This window comes from Ricinus communis, chromosome 2 (assembly GCF_019578655.1).
Source record: "Ricinus communis isolate WT05 ecotype wild-type chromosome 2, ASM1957865v1, whole genome shotgun sequence".
Lineage (NCBI taxonomy): Eukaryota > Viridiplantae > Streptophyta > Magnoliopsida > Malpighiales > Euphorbiaceae > Ricinus > Ricinus communis.
In genome coordinates, this window is record NC_063257.1 from 9,895,235 (window position 1) to 9,910,697 (window position 15,463).

At 31.1% G+C, this 15,463-nt stretch overlaps 2 protein-coding genes across 3 annotated transcripts; both read right to left on the reverse strand.

Annotated features, from left to right (window-relative positions):
• Positions 1-12: 12 nt before the first annotated feature.
• LOC8262713 (uncharacterized membrane protein At4g09580) lies at positions 13-3,642 on the reverse strand. The gene is made up of 4 exons (XM_015723944.2): positions 3,029-3,642; positions 2,217-2,487; positions 1,923-2,093; positions 13-741 (listed from the first exon to the last, which is right to left on the reverse strand). Exons 1-4 carry the CDS (start codon positions 3,292-3,294, stop codon positions 610-612), a joined length of 840 nt encoding a protein of 279 aa, XP_015579430.1. The 5' UTR covers positions 3,295-3,642; the 3' UTR covers positions 13-609.
• Positions 3,643-6,170: 2,528 nt separating this feature from the next.
• Positions 6,171-15,402, reverse strand: LOC8262712 (calcium-dependent protein kinase 11). 2 transcript variants are annotated; one of them, XM_015723943.3, is made up of 9 exons: positions 15,197-15,402; positions 11,277-11,804; positions 10,312-10,455; positions 10,036-10,188; positions 9,793-9,908; positions 8,199-8,366; positions 7,850-8,074; positions 6,591-6,807; positions 6,171-6,469 (listed from the first exon to the last, which is right to left on the reverse strand). In XM_015723943.3, the coding sequence occupies exons 1-8, from the start codon at positions 15,252-15,254 to the stop codon at positions 6,673-6,675; spliced, it is 1,527 nt and encodes a 508-aa protein (XP_015579429.1). In that variant the 5' UTR covers positions 15,255-15,402; the 3' UTR covers positions 6,171-6,469; positions 6,591-6,672. The 2 variants fall into 2 exon arrangements, with proteins under 2 accessions (XP_015579429.1, XP_002526815.1); XM_002526769.4 differs by lacking the exon at positions 15,197-15,402 and having other exon boundaries at positions 11,277-11,992.
• Positions 15,403-15,463: the final 61 nt, after the last annotated feature.

Below are 15,463 nucleotides of genomic sequence, written 5' to 3' on the forward strand. Positions count from 1 at the left end.
CAGTACCAAACATAAGAGGAAAATAAGTAGTGGGGCAGGAAGATCTGTCCATTACAAGCACATGTCATAAGCTTGGCAACAACTTGAATTAGTTAAAGTAACAGTTTTTGAATGAATTTTTCCAATCCATTACATCAGCCTTCAACATTGATTCCATGAAATTAACAGCAATAGTTTACTCAATCTCCCTGAATCCCAAAGAAAACCAAGTATACGTATGCTGTTGAATACTGGAGTACTACGACACTATAGTTGTTACATGAACGACAGCAAAACAATCTAGCAATGCTGACATGGAGATTCTGCCAGGAAGTATTAACACATCTTCCTAGAGGATTTCTGGCTCCCATCTAAATAATCCATATTGGGAGATCATTAAGTTACCACTATACCAGTAGTTATGTATTTATATATATAAAAGAAATGTAAATAACTTTTTGTTGTTTCATTTGTACCATCACAAAATCAACCCTTGGATATATAGCCGGGGAAGGTGGTGATCAGCCTCCAGTACTTTGTAGCCGAATTTAGCTCTAATATTTCTCAGATCCTGAAATTAGCTTGCAGCAAATGTATCTTTCTCAAGCTGCCACATCACTAACAGAACCTTTATTCATATATTCGCTTTCTTTTTAGTAGAGTAGGAAATATGATGATAGAACCAATAAGGAAGAGGATGGACAAAGTTTTAAAATCATAAAGATCCTTGACTGACTTGAGTTCTCCTAGAGCAAGACCAGCCTGATGATAAGAGACAGCAATGCAACTATGAGTAAAATGGTTTAGTGATGGAACTAACTAAAAAACCTGATCAAATCATCCAAACCTTCAAATAAACATGCATGTAAGATCTAAGCACATGATTGATTAGCCAGAGACAAAAGAAATGGAAATATAATTTAGAAACTAAATCATATTGGAGTTCTTTTCACACTTGAGCAACGGTAGCCAAAAAAAACTATAGTTTATTACTTGAATCCTAAGAGAAACACATGTATAAAATCGAATAACTTTAGTAAAAGAAAAAAGGTTGAGAAAGTGAAGAAGCACAGAAGTACTATCCAGGATATGGGTTTGGTTAATCAACTTTTACTTTTATCATTTATCATTTTATTTTTAAAAAAGTCTTATGTTATTTAGGATAGCTCGTAGTAGAATTAATTAATTAATATGAATTACTTAAGAGATTTTATTATTAGGATTTTCGTTTTGTTATCATCTATATTATAGTTGGGTTGGTTATGTAGGACACCTTGTTATCTTATGTGTCAAGAGTCCATAATAATTGAAGAATAATTCAAAATAAATTTCCTGTCTTTTATTCTCCATCTTTTTAAAAAAAAATCTTCTTCCTCTCTTCTCTAACGCTTAGTCTCTCATTCATCTCTTCTTTATCCAATTTCCAATCTCTCTTTCCATATATTTTATTCTAGATTATAAATCATGCCTCAAATTCATAGGAAAGACAAACTTTTTCCGCCCTTACTGCTATTCCAAATCTACTATAACTATCATTGACAGAAACCTCTGTAAAATGGTTTTGAGAATGTATTTCTAGTTCCAAGTTAATATATTATAGGAAAAATTACGATTTGAATCCAGCCAAATATCCTATAGGATGTACAAGAAATTTCTTAGGTTATAAACAGCCAAAACCAAATCTCTGAAGACATGAACTTACAATGAGAACGATTGGTCAGAAACCATCCACATGGAACAACAATCATTAACTATATGTATATGACCAATGTTCTAGACACTCAAATAATTCAACAACAATGTAACTGAATGGTGCAATAGAAATCCTTTCAGGATAAAGACGAGCAACCACTAAAACTTCCAGATGAAACGGAATAAAAAGTTCCCACCCAAAAAGAAGAAGCAAAATTAGTTTGATAACTAGCAGTTTCATAAGAACTTACCCTGACAGTGATATAGGAGGCTGGGATAAGTCCAAGCAAAGTAGCCAAAAAGAAGACATGAAATGGTATGTCTACTATTGGAGATGCCAAATTAATGAAAAGGTTTGGTAATGTTGGAGTTATCCTCAGAAAGAGCATGTAATTCAGCAACTTTTCTCTACGCTTAGCTATCTGAAAATAATGGGAAAAAAATCACAGCAGCATTAAAAAATTGTGTGGTAATACATAGTTATATGACAAATAATTGATGCAGTAAAATTTGTTAATGTAATAGACATTACAAGGAAATACTACCTCAGCCTGAAAAACTCTCAACTTGTCAGGCCACAACCAATTAACTATAGGCCTGCCAATCAACTTGGACAAGAAAAAGCAAGAAGAGGCTCCAGCAGTAGCATTGAAGACAACTAAGAAAAGCCCTCGAACAACACCAAAAAGAGCTCCAGCTAGCAATGACATGAAAATTGTTCCAGGAATCATAAAGGTTTGCATGAAGATGTAAGTAGAGCAATAACCCAAAATGAATTGTGCAGGGTAATCTTTTGCATACGTCGCAAGATGGTCTCTGAAACAAATTAGGATCAATGTAGTTCAGGGAAAGAAAAGTTACACTTAAACATCTCAAAGATTTTATGACAAAATCAAAATGACTACAAACATGAGAATTAGAAGACCAAAACCAAAACCAGTACACGCAAACTTCAAACTATAGATCTACAGAAAGATACCTTTTGCACTTCAACACCGCGTATAATGCCAGCCAAACATAATAATAAAACCTCATTTCTAAATCTCACCACATGCAATCATCTAAGTCCTCAGCCATGGTACTAGCACAATCTTTGCGACCAGTATTTCAACTTGAACACTCAAAATACTAGAATAACTATCAATTTCAATCAATAACACCGAATTGTCAAAGGTCAACACTTGATGTAAACCAACATGTTTTCCCCAGGACCCAGAAAAGAAAGTCCTATAATTCTTCAAAAAAATCATAAGAAAATCAAAATCTGCAACGTACCCAGCTATAAATTAATCAAAACCAGTAATAATTTACTAAAAAGAAATGGAATTTGCAAATAAGAAACAGATAAGAGCATTACTTGAGCAAGCGAAGATCTGAAACGGTGCGAGGAAGCTTAAGATTATCATAGACAGAAATGGGCATTGTAATATAGATACAAAATAAACCAGTTGAGAATACAAAGAATACGCCAATTGCGGCAGCGAATTCCCATCTTGTAAATGGAAACCTCTCAAATTTAAGTCTTTTAGCAGAGGGGGAGTCATCCTCTTTAGCTTTCTCTTCATCTTTCATTGTTGATCTGTTGTTTCCCATTTCTCCTGTCAAATTCCTTGCTGCTGCCATTCCAATTAAATCTGTATCTAAATTCAATACTCTGTCTTCTGTTTAGGGTTCAAATACTGAAACCATTGTGTATCCAATTGGATACAATTTTTAAATTTTCAAAAACAGAAACAAACAATTTAATAAAAAATATATATATTATGAATTTGGGTTCTTAATAATTTATTTATATATAATTTTTGGTTAGTGGAGAATGAATTAAGCCCTAAGAAACAGATCTTTTAGTATAATTATTTTTATCATAATTTTGAAGAGAAGATTGAGAAGTTGCCGAGAGCTCAACGCTCTTTTATTTGTGTTTGTGTTGCTCTAAATACAAGTGTTCCTCATTTGGAATAAACCATGAATATTGGTCAATTTATACTCTAATTTCTATACAGAATTTCCAGAGTTTCTTTTTTCTTCTTTTCTACTTTATTAATACATTTGATTTTTAATTCGTCTTATGATTTGTTAATGAATATCAAAATTAAATTATAAGGGTTGATGACTTTATTAGGTGCGATGTTCATCAGAAATTCTTTTAAATTTTATAATTTATGTTATCTTTTATTGAAATTTATTAAAAATTTTATTTTATTTTATTTAGAGATATATTAAGACATTTATTTTATTTGAGAAATTATACGAGAAAAAATAAAATTAAAAAATATTTTTATTATTATAAAATATATTGGTTTACTAATTTAAAATTTATTTTAAATTTTAATTATATTTATTAAAATATAATTTAATTATAACAAATTTTAGAAAATATATAAACTTCCATTTTAATCAAACCAATTAAATTTTATATTTATAAATGAATCTCATAAATTTTATAGATAGTCTAATGGACACATAATTTTTGACAATTTGGTTACTTTAATATTTTAAATTTCAGTTTAACTTGATAAGACCGTATAACTTATATTTTTTGTCATATTTAAACACTTTTTTGATAATGTGGCTTTATTCAATATGTCCACGTGTATATTGTGTAGATGTTCTAATATTATCATTAAATAGCATTCTTCAGGTGTTTATTAGGTTAAAAGAAAAATTAAAAGTGTTTAAAAAATTATAAAAATATAGTTTAGACATTCGTTAGGTTAAATTAACGGCTACATAGTGTTTAATTGAAATTCATAAAATTTATAAAATTTATTTATAAATTTAAAATTAATATATTCTGAATTGAGTGAAAGTTAATTTAATTTTTATATAATTAAATCTGTATGGAATTCATTATAGCAAAACTAAATTTAATAAAATATACAAGAATTCTATATGAATTCCACACTAGTAAGTCAATACATTCTATAACACTAAAACATTTATTTCAATCTTATTATTTTTATTTTATTTTTTCTTTCATGTCTTTTCTCAAATGAAATAAATTTAAATAATTAAATGAGTAAAATTCTAGTATCTAATACATATTTTTATTTTTTATGAATTTAAATCAAATATAATATTATAAAAAATATATAATTTTAACCGATTTTTTATTTTAAATTATATAATTGATTATTTAATAAATTATTATAATACTGTTATTTTAACTACGTTGTGCATATCAGTAAATAAATATATCAAGTGTATAAAACAACAATATAATAGTAATATATTCAATTTTGCTAATAGTGTAAATTATTCTACTAATTTATTAGGATTAATATCAGGCATTCGAAGTTCTAAATAATAAATAATAAATTACAAGTATGTTATTTTATATTTCTTTAATAAAATTGTGGTTGCACATGTCATGGATTAATAAGAAATTGAAATTTCTTTTATATTTCTATTAATTTCATTGAATATTCTTGGCATCAATATTTCTATAGTTTTCATTGAATATTCTTGAGAGCATGCATCATCAAATAATTGGGTGAATTTCATTTTACAGAGGAGCACCAACATTCATTTGGTGAGCACCTAACATAACAAAACTGTATGTATATGGTAGAGGTCCCTCTTCATGGCATATTCCATATGCAACTTTAGCAACAAAAGCTAGAGTAAGCTAAAGCTTAGATTCCATATGTACTGAACAGAGTTAAAATATTATTTGATTTTAAACTAACCCTAATTGCATATATTTGTTCATATTTTTATACAAAAAGGCTTCTCTAGGATAAACTTAAAAATTAATAGTAGTTTGACCCAATCCATAATTTTGTTTTTATTTTGTAGAGAAAGCCTCATGGCACATAAATATAAAAAATTCTTATCTAATGTCTCATTAAATAGATAGATGATATATACATATTTACTAGTTTTAAATAGTATAGTATGTGTTAATTATCCAATATTAAAAATGAATTGATTAAATGGAATCCTGTCAACAGGCAGAGAAACCATTGTGTCGCTTGTGTTTATTAATTTTCTAACCACAGCTAACCTTTGGAAACTGGTCTGTGGTGCTGTAATTGGAGAAGAGTAATTAGTTTGTTCTGCACAAAAGCTGAAGGGAAAATTCTGTTGCAGAAGATTCCCAGATGGTTCTGTTAGCCACTGTGTGATCAGTGTATATATGATGAGAGAATAATGTCAGGATAATTGGGATTTCTGTTTTTAGGAATTTTCTGGGAGGTGGCATTTGGAAGTGTTGAGAAGAGTTTTCTAAGATATAGCATACCAGTGTAGGTGTTTTTGTTTTAGCTGCAATTTTTTAATCAGTTAACAGCAGAGTTCAGTTCCCTTTCTTTTTAATCATTAAATATCCTTTCTGGTTTGCTGACAAAAGAAAAAAAAATGCATGTCCAAAGTGGGCTTTATGGGTTTTATTTTGAGTGAAGACGAGGATTTATCATGCTTCATTAATAAGATTTAAACCCTTATAATTGACAAGCAAACTTCACAGAGTATTTTATGTATTTAAAATAAGATCAAAATTGAACTAATAATACTGTTGATTTACTGTAAAACACAACAAATTTTCCAAAAGGGTGAGCAAATAATAGTCAGAAAATAGAATTTTACAGAAAGACAACTATTTATTATGGACAAAATGGCCATTACATTTCGGAAAGACACCTCCTACAATACCATGGCTACAAAACCGACGATGTTAGCATTGCCACATAATTTACTGCTTCTGTCATAACATGATATGCTTGATGTGTTGCTGCTTCTGTTGAAACAGTCACATTGATCCTGCAGTTGAACTTCTTAAAGGATAGATGAATTGTTACTGTCCAACAGCAGGGGTAGATAGATTGTTATTGTTGAGCTCCACGAGAGTAAATCAGCATATATAAAATTTCATCAAAACTAAAACTACTAGAAACCTTCCAACCCAGCAAGAAAGATACCTTCAAGAACTTAGCTGTAGCATTCTGTTACTCGTTACTGCATCTTGCTTAGCTATACAATTGAACGTTTTCAGTTACCATCTCAGTTCAGGTCTTTGACCCCCAGAGCATCAGCTAAATTAAAGTTCAGATGGCTTCTCATAGTTCTGCTCCTTCCAATATCCTCGTCTCCCTTTCTCATCATCGAAGTGAACTCTGCATAATCTATTCGTCCATCCTGGAAAAATAACAGTTTACAGCATTGAAGTTTGAGTACTCTAAATAGTTTGAATAAGTAGACCAGCTATTCTTGATCCATTAACTATTTCACTTCTAATAGAAATGATACAGTTACAAGCAGACATCGGGTGATTCTGATCATAGACAAACAAATATTAGCACCAAATTGCCAATCCAGAAACCTTTTTTTGCATTGGTTAATGAAACTAAAACATGAGTCCCTTTTTTGGCAATGACAATTGCGTCCTGATTCTGAATCAGAAAAACAATTGCCATAATGGGAGTAATGGATGTCAATCAAATCATAGCAAACCACAACTAACTTGTCTACCTCCAAAATATACAGAAACAAGAAACTATTTGGTTAAAGAAGGTTCAATAGTGCTCAGAGAATTGTCTCTGAAGTTTCAAGGAAATTCACCTCTTTAAAATTTTCAACTCCATTCCCAAAAAGATAAAAACCTAACTGTCCGTATGAAAGAAATATGGCTACAAAGGGCTATACCATCTTTCTGTGCCACTTATGGACAAGTATGCTCATGTAGCAAGTTTAGTCAGCATGAGGACTGGCAATAAGCCACTCCCAGGCAGTAATATGAACTTCTATTGCAGTGAACAAACATGAATATCTGAAAAGCATTCTGTGCATGCAGTGAGGACATGCATAACCTGCATTTAAGCGCCCTCTTGTTTGTATTATCACTTAGTATGTCTCCCGTTTATAACCTCTACAATATTTCTGGAGTGATGATTATTATCTAGAGACATATCATTACCATTTTCTTAAAGTCTAAACATAGAAGCTACTCCATGGCCCTTCTCAAAGGATTCTACATGCATGTTATTATTTCTTAATAACCATCTTATATATTTATCCAAATATATAATAAATTATGCTTCTATCCTTAACCTGATTTTCCAAAACTGAAAAAAGAAAAAGAAAATAATGATGATACTGACAGAAATGTAACAGAACAATTAAATGAACAAATAAAACCAATTGATGCAGACCTAAGATATATACCAGGAAAGGGACTTACATTGTCCTCATCAATTTCCTTGATCATTTCATCTAGATGAACATCATCTAAACCAAAGTCTTTGCAAGCCTGCTGCAGCTCATCAACTGTGATGTAACCACTACCATCTTTGTCAAAATAGGAGAAAGCTGCAAGCAAATTCTCCTCTCTCTCCATCTTATTTAAGTGCAATGTAGCAGCAAGAAATTCACCATAGTCTATAGTTCCACTGTTGTCTATATCAGCCTGTAGAGGTTCCCCCATGGGAGAACATTCAACCATCCAAATCAATCGAGGCAGCGATATTAAAAACATTCACAATTATTAGAAAGAACAACTGTTTATGTTTATGGTTTCAAATGTCATTTACCGCTTCCATTAGAGCCTTAATCTCACATTCCATCAGTTCAGAACCCACTCTCAATAAACCCTCTTTAAGCTCCTCAAATGTTATTGTCCCACTACTGTCTGTATCAAGCATCTTAAACAACTCCTTCAAGCCACCAATCTCCTCTTCAGAAAGTCTTTCTGCTATAACCTGCAAAAGGAATTTCTAGTTACAAGAAGTGGATGCACAATGTCATAATTAACAGAACCAAACTTCTGGAGAAAGATTATCATGTGAAAAAGAGAGATGCTAATCATTGCAATAGCTTTTCTGGCATGTGGTCAGAAATAAAAGAGAGCAAATGGTTTGATATTTTATGATAAAATGCATCTACAGCTTGTTTCTTGATTCAGAGAATACATCCAAATTAAATTGTGCCATTGTTACTTCCTTTCTAAATGAAGTATGTATATTCCCTTTTATGAAACACGATACATTGCTAAAAATTTGTAATAACCATTCATCTCAAAAGTCAGCTAAACAGTTACATTTTAGTGTTCAGAGAAATATGGGTAATGACACCTTCATTTCATAAGATTCCACCCCAAAATCAGGAGAAACAAAAAAAAAAGTGGTTTTTCCTTCTCTACCAATTCATTTGACACCAAAGAAAGCTACTTGATGATTGATTTGACTGAGAGAAAAAGTTATCTAGCATTCAGGTAATTTGTTGGGAAAAAAAATATTTTAACAAGCACAAAATATTGGGTAGCTTCAGATTCAGGAAGTTTTTCTGCAAATTGATGCAGTTAAGAAGCTGTCAGCCTATCTGTAAGACCATCAACCAACAACATCCGCTGCTTTTGACCAACCTTCAAGAACACCAAACAAGAATCTAGCTATTCTTACTATTCTTAGTGTCCACAGAACATTTTCTGGGAGAACTGGATGAATAAGACATTTTTTTATACTGCATCAAATTTTTCGCCTCAACAAACACTTAATGCAACCATCACGTTTCTCCATTGAACAGGATACCATGTCTATGACAGAAATCCAATCATCTTTCTGTAAAATGCACTACATCACAGTATTAAAATCGGAGGTATTCCATTCAAATTTGTTGCATCACACCTTGTATTCTTGAAATCATTTTCATCCTACTCTTTTAAGAATCCTTCGGTTGCTTACAATCTTGAATTTACTGACTCTTTCATGGTTTATAAATTGAAATGATCCCAAAATAAAAGCTTATGCTCCTGAAAATAAAAGCTGAAGTGCTGCATAAATTATGGTCATGATCAAAACGGCTCATTATAGCATAAATCTTCCAAAATTCCTTTTACACTCAAAGCCAGAAATCAAGACATCAGGAGTTTCAAAACATAAGAAGTATATGTTTACAATAAAAAAAGAAAAAAGCCCTTATCAGTAATCTACCATTGACATGCTCAAAATTAAGCCATCGATGATCTTAGAAATAACCTAAGCACTGTGTTAACTTTAATCCTTAAACTACAGATCCATCACCCGACATTCTAGCTTAATAATGGATTAGTAAGTTGACTATCAAATTATGAATGAGAAAACATGCATAATTAGAGAAAATTATAAGAAAAATATGGAAAAAACATACACGCAATGCCATCTTTTTAAGCTTATGCATTGCTGAAAATTTCTTCAGGCGTGACAAGACTGCAGAATCCAAAGGTTTGTCTGGGGCAACTGTGTCATCCACGATCCATGGGTGACCTAACACATAAGTTCTATTTTTAAGAATCCCAAGAATTTAACAAAGATAGCACATGGCTATATCCCTACTAGAAAAATTATATTAACAATAGCATAACTTTCTAATTATAAGAATGAGATAACTAACATAAGACTTCATGAGCAGAAATCCTCTGCCTTGGGTCCCTCTCAAGCATCTTTTTTATCAGATCTTTTGCACTGTCTGAGATTTTAGGCCATGGCTCAGATTCAAAATCTATTTTGCCTTGTAAAATATGTCTGAAAATTCCTGATTCAGTTTCTGCAAAAGAGAAGGAAAAAAAGGAAAACCACTAACATGAAATAATGATAAAAGAAAAGGATAAAATGGATATAGCCGCATCTCTACAACTCTAGGGTTAAGAGAACATCAGAGGATCACTACCTGCCCAGAAAGGTGGAACCCCACTTAACAAGATGTAAAGGATAACACCTGCACTCCAGACATCTACTTCAGGTCCATAACGTTTGAGCAAAACCTCAGGTGCAACATAATATGGACTCCCAACTACATCAGAGAAATATTGTCCTAGAGAGAGAAAAAGGACCAGTCAGTGAGGAAAAATTTCAGGAAATCAGGGAGTTGTAGTGGCACACTCCTAGAATGCCAACATTTCATTTCATTCAAAATACAAGACAGTGGCGATTTACACATGCTCAGAAATCCTTATATTTTTATCTTTTACAAGGCAATTTTGACGTTCAAAAACCTCAGAATCACTAGAAGTCCGATAATAAAAACCTTTGAATTCTGAGAAATACACAGAATTCAACATATCATTCCAACAAAAACACTGACTATTCCACCAAAAACAGTATAAGTTCAAACCAGGCTCCTGATTCAAGAAAACCAGAAAAAAGTTCTGAAGCAAATTAGTAATTTACCATTTTCCCCGACCAAACAATTAATAGAAAGCAAGATGTCCAAGCAATGTAACTAGAGAGTTCAACCATTAACCAGGCTTGCAGCGGATATAGAAATAAAAGAGAGCACCATTTGATCCCACCAGACAACCTTCCAAAATTGATTGTAGGGATAAAAGATCTCCAATCTCCAAACAACCAACAAACCGGCTCCAATTACAACAACTCGAAAGGCTCATCTTGACCCACATAATAAATCTGAATATCCAATCAGCAAAAGAGAAAAAAACAAAACAAAACGACCACACCCAAATGCAATCAAGGAAAACAACTGAACCAAAGACAAGCCATTCTTCTAATCAATCAAAACAACAAGAAATTCTGAATCTTGAAAACAATTATAATCGAAAAAATAAATAAATCCCGTATTATTTAATAATCAATCAAGAAATAAATGCATACAACAATTCCTTCAGAAAAACAAACCTGGCTTATAGAAAACAGAAAGGCCAAAGTCTGTAGCTTTAAGCTTGGCGTCGTCACCAGGAGTATCGAACAAAAAATTCTCAGGCTTAAGATCTCTATGCATAACACCCAAAGAATGACAAGCCTCAACAACACCCACAATAGTTTTGATCAATTTAGCAGCTTCTTTTTCACTGTATTGACCCTTTGCAACAATCCTATCAAAAAGCTCACCACCCGCACAGAGCTCCATAACCAAGTGAACAAACATTGAATCTTCATAAGTACCCTTGATTTGGACCACGTTTGGGTGTTCAGATAAATGATGCATGATCTGGATCTCTCTCCATACATCTTCATAATCTTCTTTGCATAAAAGTTTTCTTTTGGGGATTGATTTGCATGCGTATTGGGCGTTTGTTGCTTTATTTGTACATAGATATGTGGTTCCAAATTGGCCTTGGCCTAGCTTCTTGCCAATTAGATAGTGGTCCCTTAATCTTGATGTTTGATATGGTAATACTGTATGTGCAGGCTTTGTTGTTGATGATCCACCTGCACTTTGCTTCTTCATTGTATGCAACTGCAAGATCTCTCTCTCAAAGAATTTGGGATTGGATCTAACCTTTTTCTCTCTTCTAATTTTTCTCTGTTAACTTGAGGAAACGAGAACTTCTGTTTTTTAGGAATTCCTTTTCTCCTTCAACTCTTAAAATTTTATTTGTTTTATATATATATATATTAGCATCTTTGTATTCCCCTCAATTCTTTTAGTAGTGGCAATTTAATTAAGAAAATAAACGTTAAAAGTAATTGTTGTTGAGATTTAAATTTATAAATAATTTCGATACTTCTGCGAGTAAAATCTTTAAGCAAGTAAAATTATTAAAATGTATTTTAAATTGTTCATAGATAATTTAAATTTTTGATTTATATTATTTAAATTATAGTTAATAAATTAAATAATTTTATAATAGAATATTAAAGTCATGTATATGACTCGAATAAATAAATTAGACATATAATCAAAATCTAAGACAATATTTTTGAAAGTCAGCTTCTAATAAAATATAGTATGAAATTATTAATAAAACATAGAAAATCAAATTATATAAATTAAGTGGGACCACACTTATCATTGGTTGAGATGATGGAGCCCTCATATTTTCTTATTAAGAATAAGAAGACGTCTCCTTTAAAAGTTGTATTTCTAAGGGTCAACTTTGCCTCTCAATATGGAGTAATTTAGCGATTTATCAAATTTTAATTCTATGCCCAATTTATCAAAAGTGGCCATTTAATTTATAAAAAAAATTGAATTTAGTCCTCTTACTAAATATCAAACTTTAAAAACATATTTTTGTTAATCGAATTGGAGTAAAATTACTTAAATTTTGCATAATTTAATCTTAATGTCTAATAAAACTTAATAATTACTAATTACAATATTAGTTAATAATAATTAATAATTAATAGATTTTAATTATAATAATGTATTATCTATAAAACTAATTAGCATTATAAAATTACATAAACAGTAAATATAAAAAAATTATAATAGAAATATTTTAAATAATTTAACATTTTAGATTAAAGTAATTTTAAGGATATTAAGTGATATATATATATATATAGTTCACCAATTCAACCTATTATTTTAGAGATTAAAATTTAGATTAGATTAGAAAAACTATTAAGTTGTTATTTTTATTAAAAATTATGATTTTAATATTATTAGGATGTAAGCTTTTCGTTTAATTTTATGAAATTATAACGACATAATCTTAATAATATTATTTAGTTACTTTGATCGACATTAAGACTAAATGTTCTTAAATAATTTATAGATATAATTCAATAAAAGTTCACTTTACAGATTACTTGTTATGCGAAATGCGCAGATAAAATTAAATTTTTAAATATAAATTAATGTAATTAATATTTCTCTAAGTATTAGATATTTTAATGAGAATAAATTAGCTATACCCCATATATTGTGTAGCCCTTTGGACCTTGTATGGATAAAAGAATAAATTAACCATTTTTGACAAGTTTCTATATGATAAATTAGCTAAAAAGTCAAAAACTAAATTAAGGGGGCAATTTGACACTTTAGCCTTCTCATTTGTCATTGCTTTGGAAAAGAAAAATAATAAGTAAGCCCCTCATGTTCATACAGAAATCCCTAATATTCAAAATTCATTATATGGGCTCTTATCCAAATCTTTTGATAGCTAAGGGACTTCATTAAGAAAGCTGATGCGAAGTGAAAAGAGTCCCACTTAATTCCTCATATTGATTTTAAGAGCAAAATCATCAATCAATCATTGCCTCTTATTATTCAACAAAAGCAGCAACAACCGACAATGCCAAGACAAATCCAATTGTCAAAGAGGATTTAGGGTTCAAGGCTCCAAAGCAAAGCTCTTATGGGTGCCCTTACTATTTGGTAAAAATCAAAACCACATTAAAAGTAGACAACAACTGTATATAATAACAAAAATAAAAGTAGACATGTAAATTTTTGATCCAGAGAGACTTATAAAGTATATAGAACTGGAAGGATAAGTAGAAGAAATACATATATATATGTATTAGATCCGAAGCTTTCTTACCACACACATTACATTTGATTACATGGAAAACTGTTTTTTTTTTTATGCATATTTTGGAAGTTTATTCTGTGATAAGGAGTTTGAAAGTAATATTAGTGCAGCTTTGCGGCTCCTGAATGCAGCTGAACTGTCCTGCTGGGAACAACTTGAAGAACACCAGGTTGTTCTGCAAGATAAGCATAACAGCATGAAAATGTTATCATTATTTCTTATTCTTATTATTAATAATCATAGAAAGGGCACAAAATGGAAGTATTACACAGTTCCCACTCCTAATTAAAAAGATATGAATTCATAAGTAGAAAGTGCAACTGATGCATACAATGCTCTTGAAATCACATTGGAGTAATAAAAGTGGGAGCATTTCGAATATAAATTAAAAAACCAAATATTATATATATATATAAAGAAACAGAAAAGACAATTGTGCAAGAAAGGCATGCAAATGCATATGAAATCAACTTAGGAATGAGGAAAAAGATCTCCGAGAACAATTTTGCACAAGCATGGTGCAATTGAGAAAAAAATATTGCCCTATATGAAGCACATGCCACTTTATTCTGTACCATTTTTAACAGCCCCACATACATACACATATACAGACAGCCTAAAAAAAGGATCATTTCAATTGGTGAAATTGATGTACTTCCACATTTGAAACAATACATGCTTGAAATAAGAAACACTACTATCAAATTACAGCAGCAAAACCAGTATCTTTTTCTGATATTTTTAAAACAATGATTGCCAGAAAAACCCCAAATCTCTACCTTTAGAATGTGCCAAACACATTTAAAAAATGCCATGCCTGTTAAACTGGCAATAGGATGTAATAAAATAAGATTAGAATTTTTTTTTTTTTAAACCCTAATCTTCCACTAGATCACAAAACAAAAATTCATTTCAGCCAGCGCAATTGTTAAAAAAAAAAAAGAAAAAGAAAAAGAAGGAGAAGCCACTTACTAGAGATTTGGGCAACTTGCTCAGGAGTAAGCTTAGCAGAGAATCCACTAGCAGCAGTCTTATAACTATAAACCAAAGCCTCCTTTGCAGCCTCATCACTTCAAATTCTCAACGGGAATTTAAATCCCACAAAAACCAATCAAAAGATCGCGATTCGCATCAACAACTAAAATCAATCGCTAATACAAATTTTACACACGTACCTGCCGAGGACAGAAGTTAGGGTTCTGATATGGTAGGCCTCAGGCTCCTCATCCTGCGGCCTCTCCGTGTACACAATATGAACCGCGGCTTCCGAAGGAGCAGAAGAAGAATCCGCCATCTTGATCAGAGAGAATACGATAAACGCGAGCAACAGCAAAAGCAGGTTCCGTGATGGTGATGATGATGATGATGATGATGGGTTTCTGATTTTCTGCATCGCTTATTTATAATTGCAGAGAAGAAAATTCTATTTGGGATTTTATTTTTCCTAAATTTTTTAATTTTAATTTTAATTTTAATTTTACTACCATGACTTTCCTTTTATTCCTAAATCTTAACAGTTAAGTTAATAAATTATTATTATTATTATTATTATTTGTTGTTTTTATCGTCTTACGAAGTGAAGAGAGTCTGATTAATATGTGT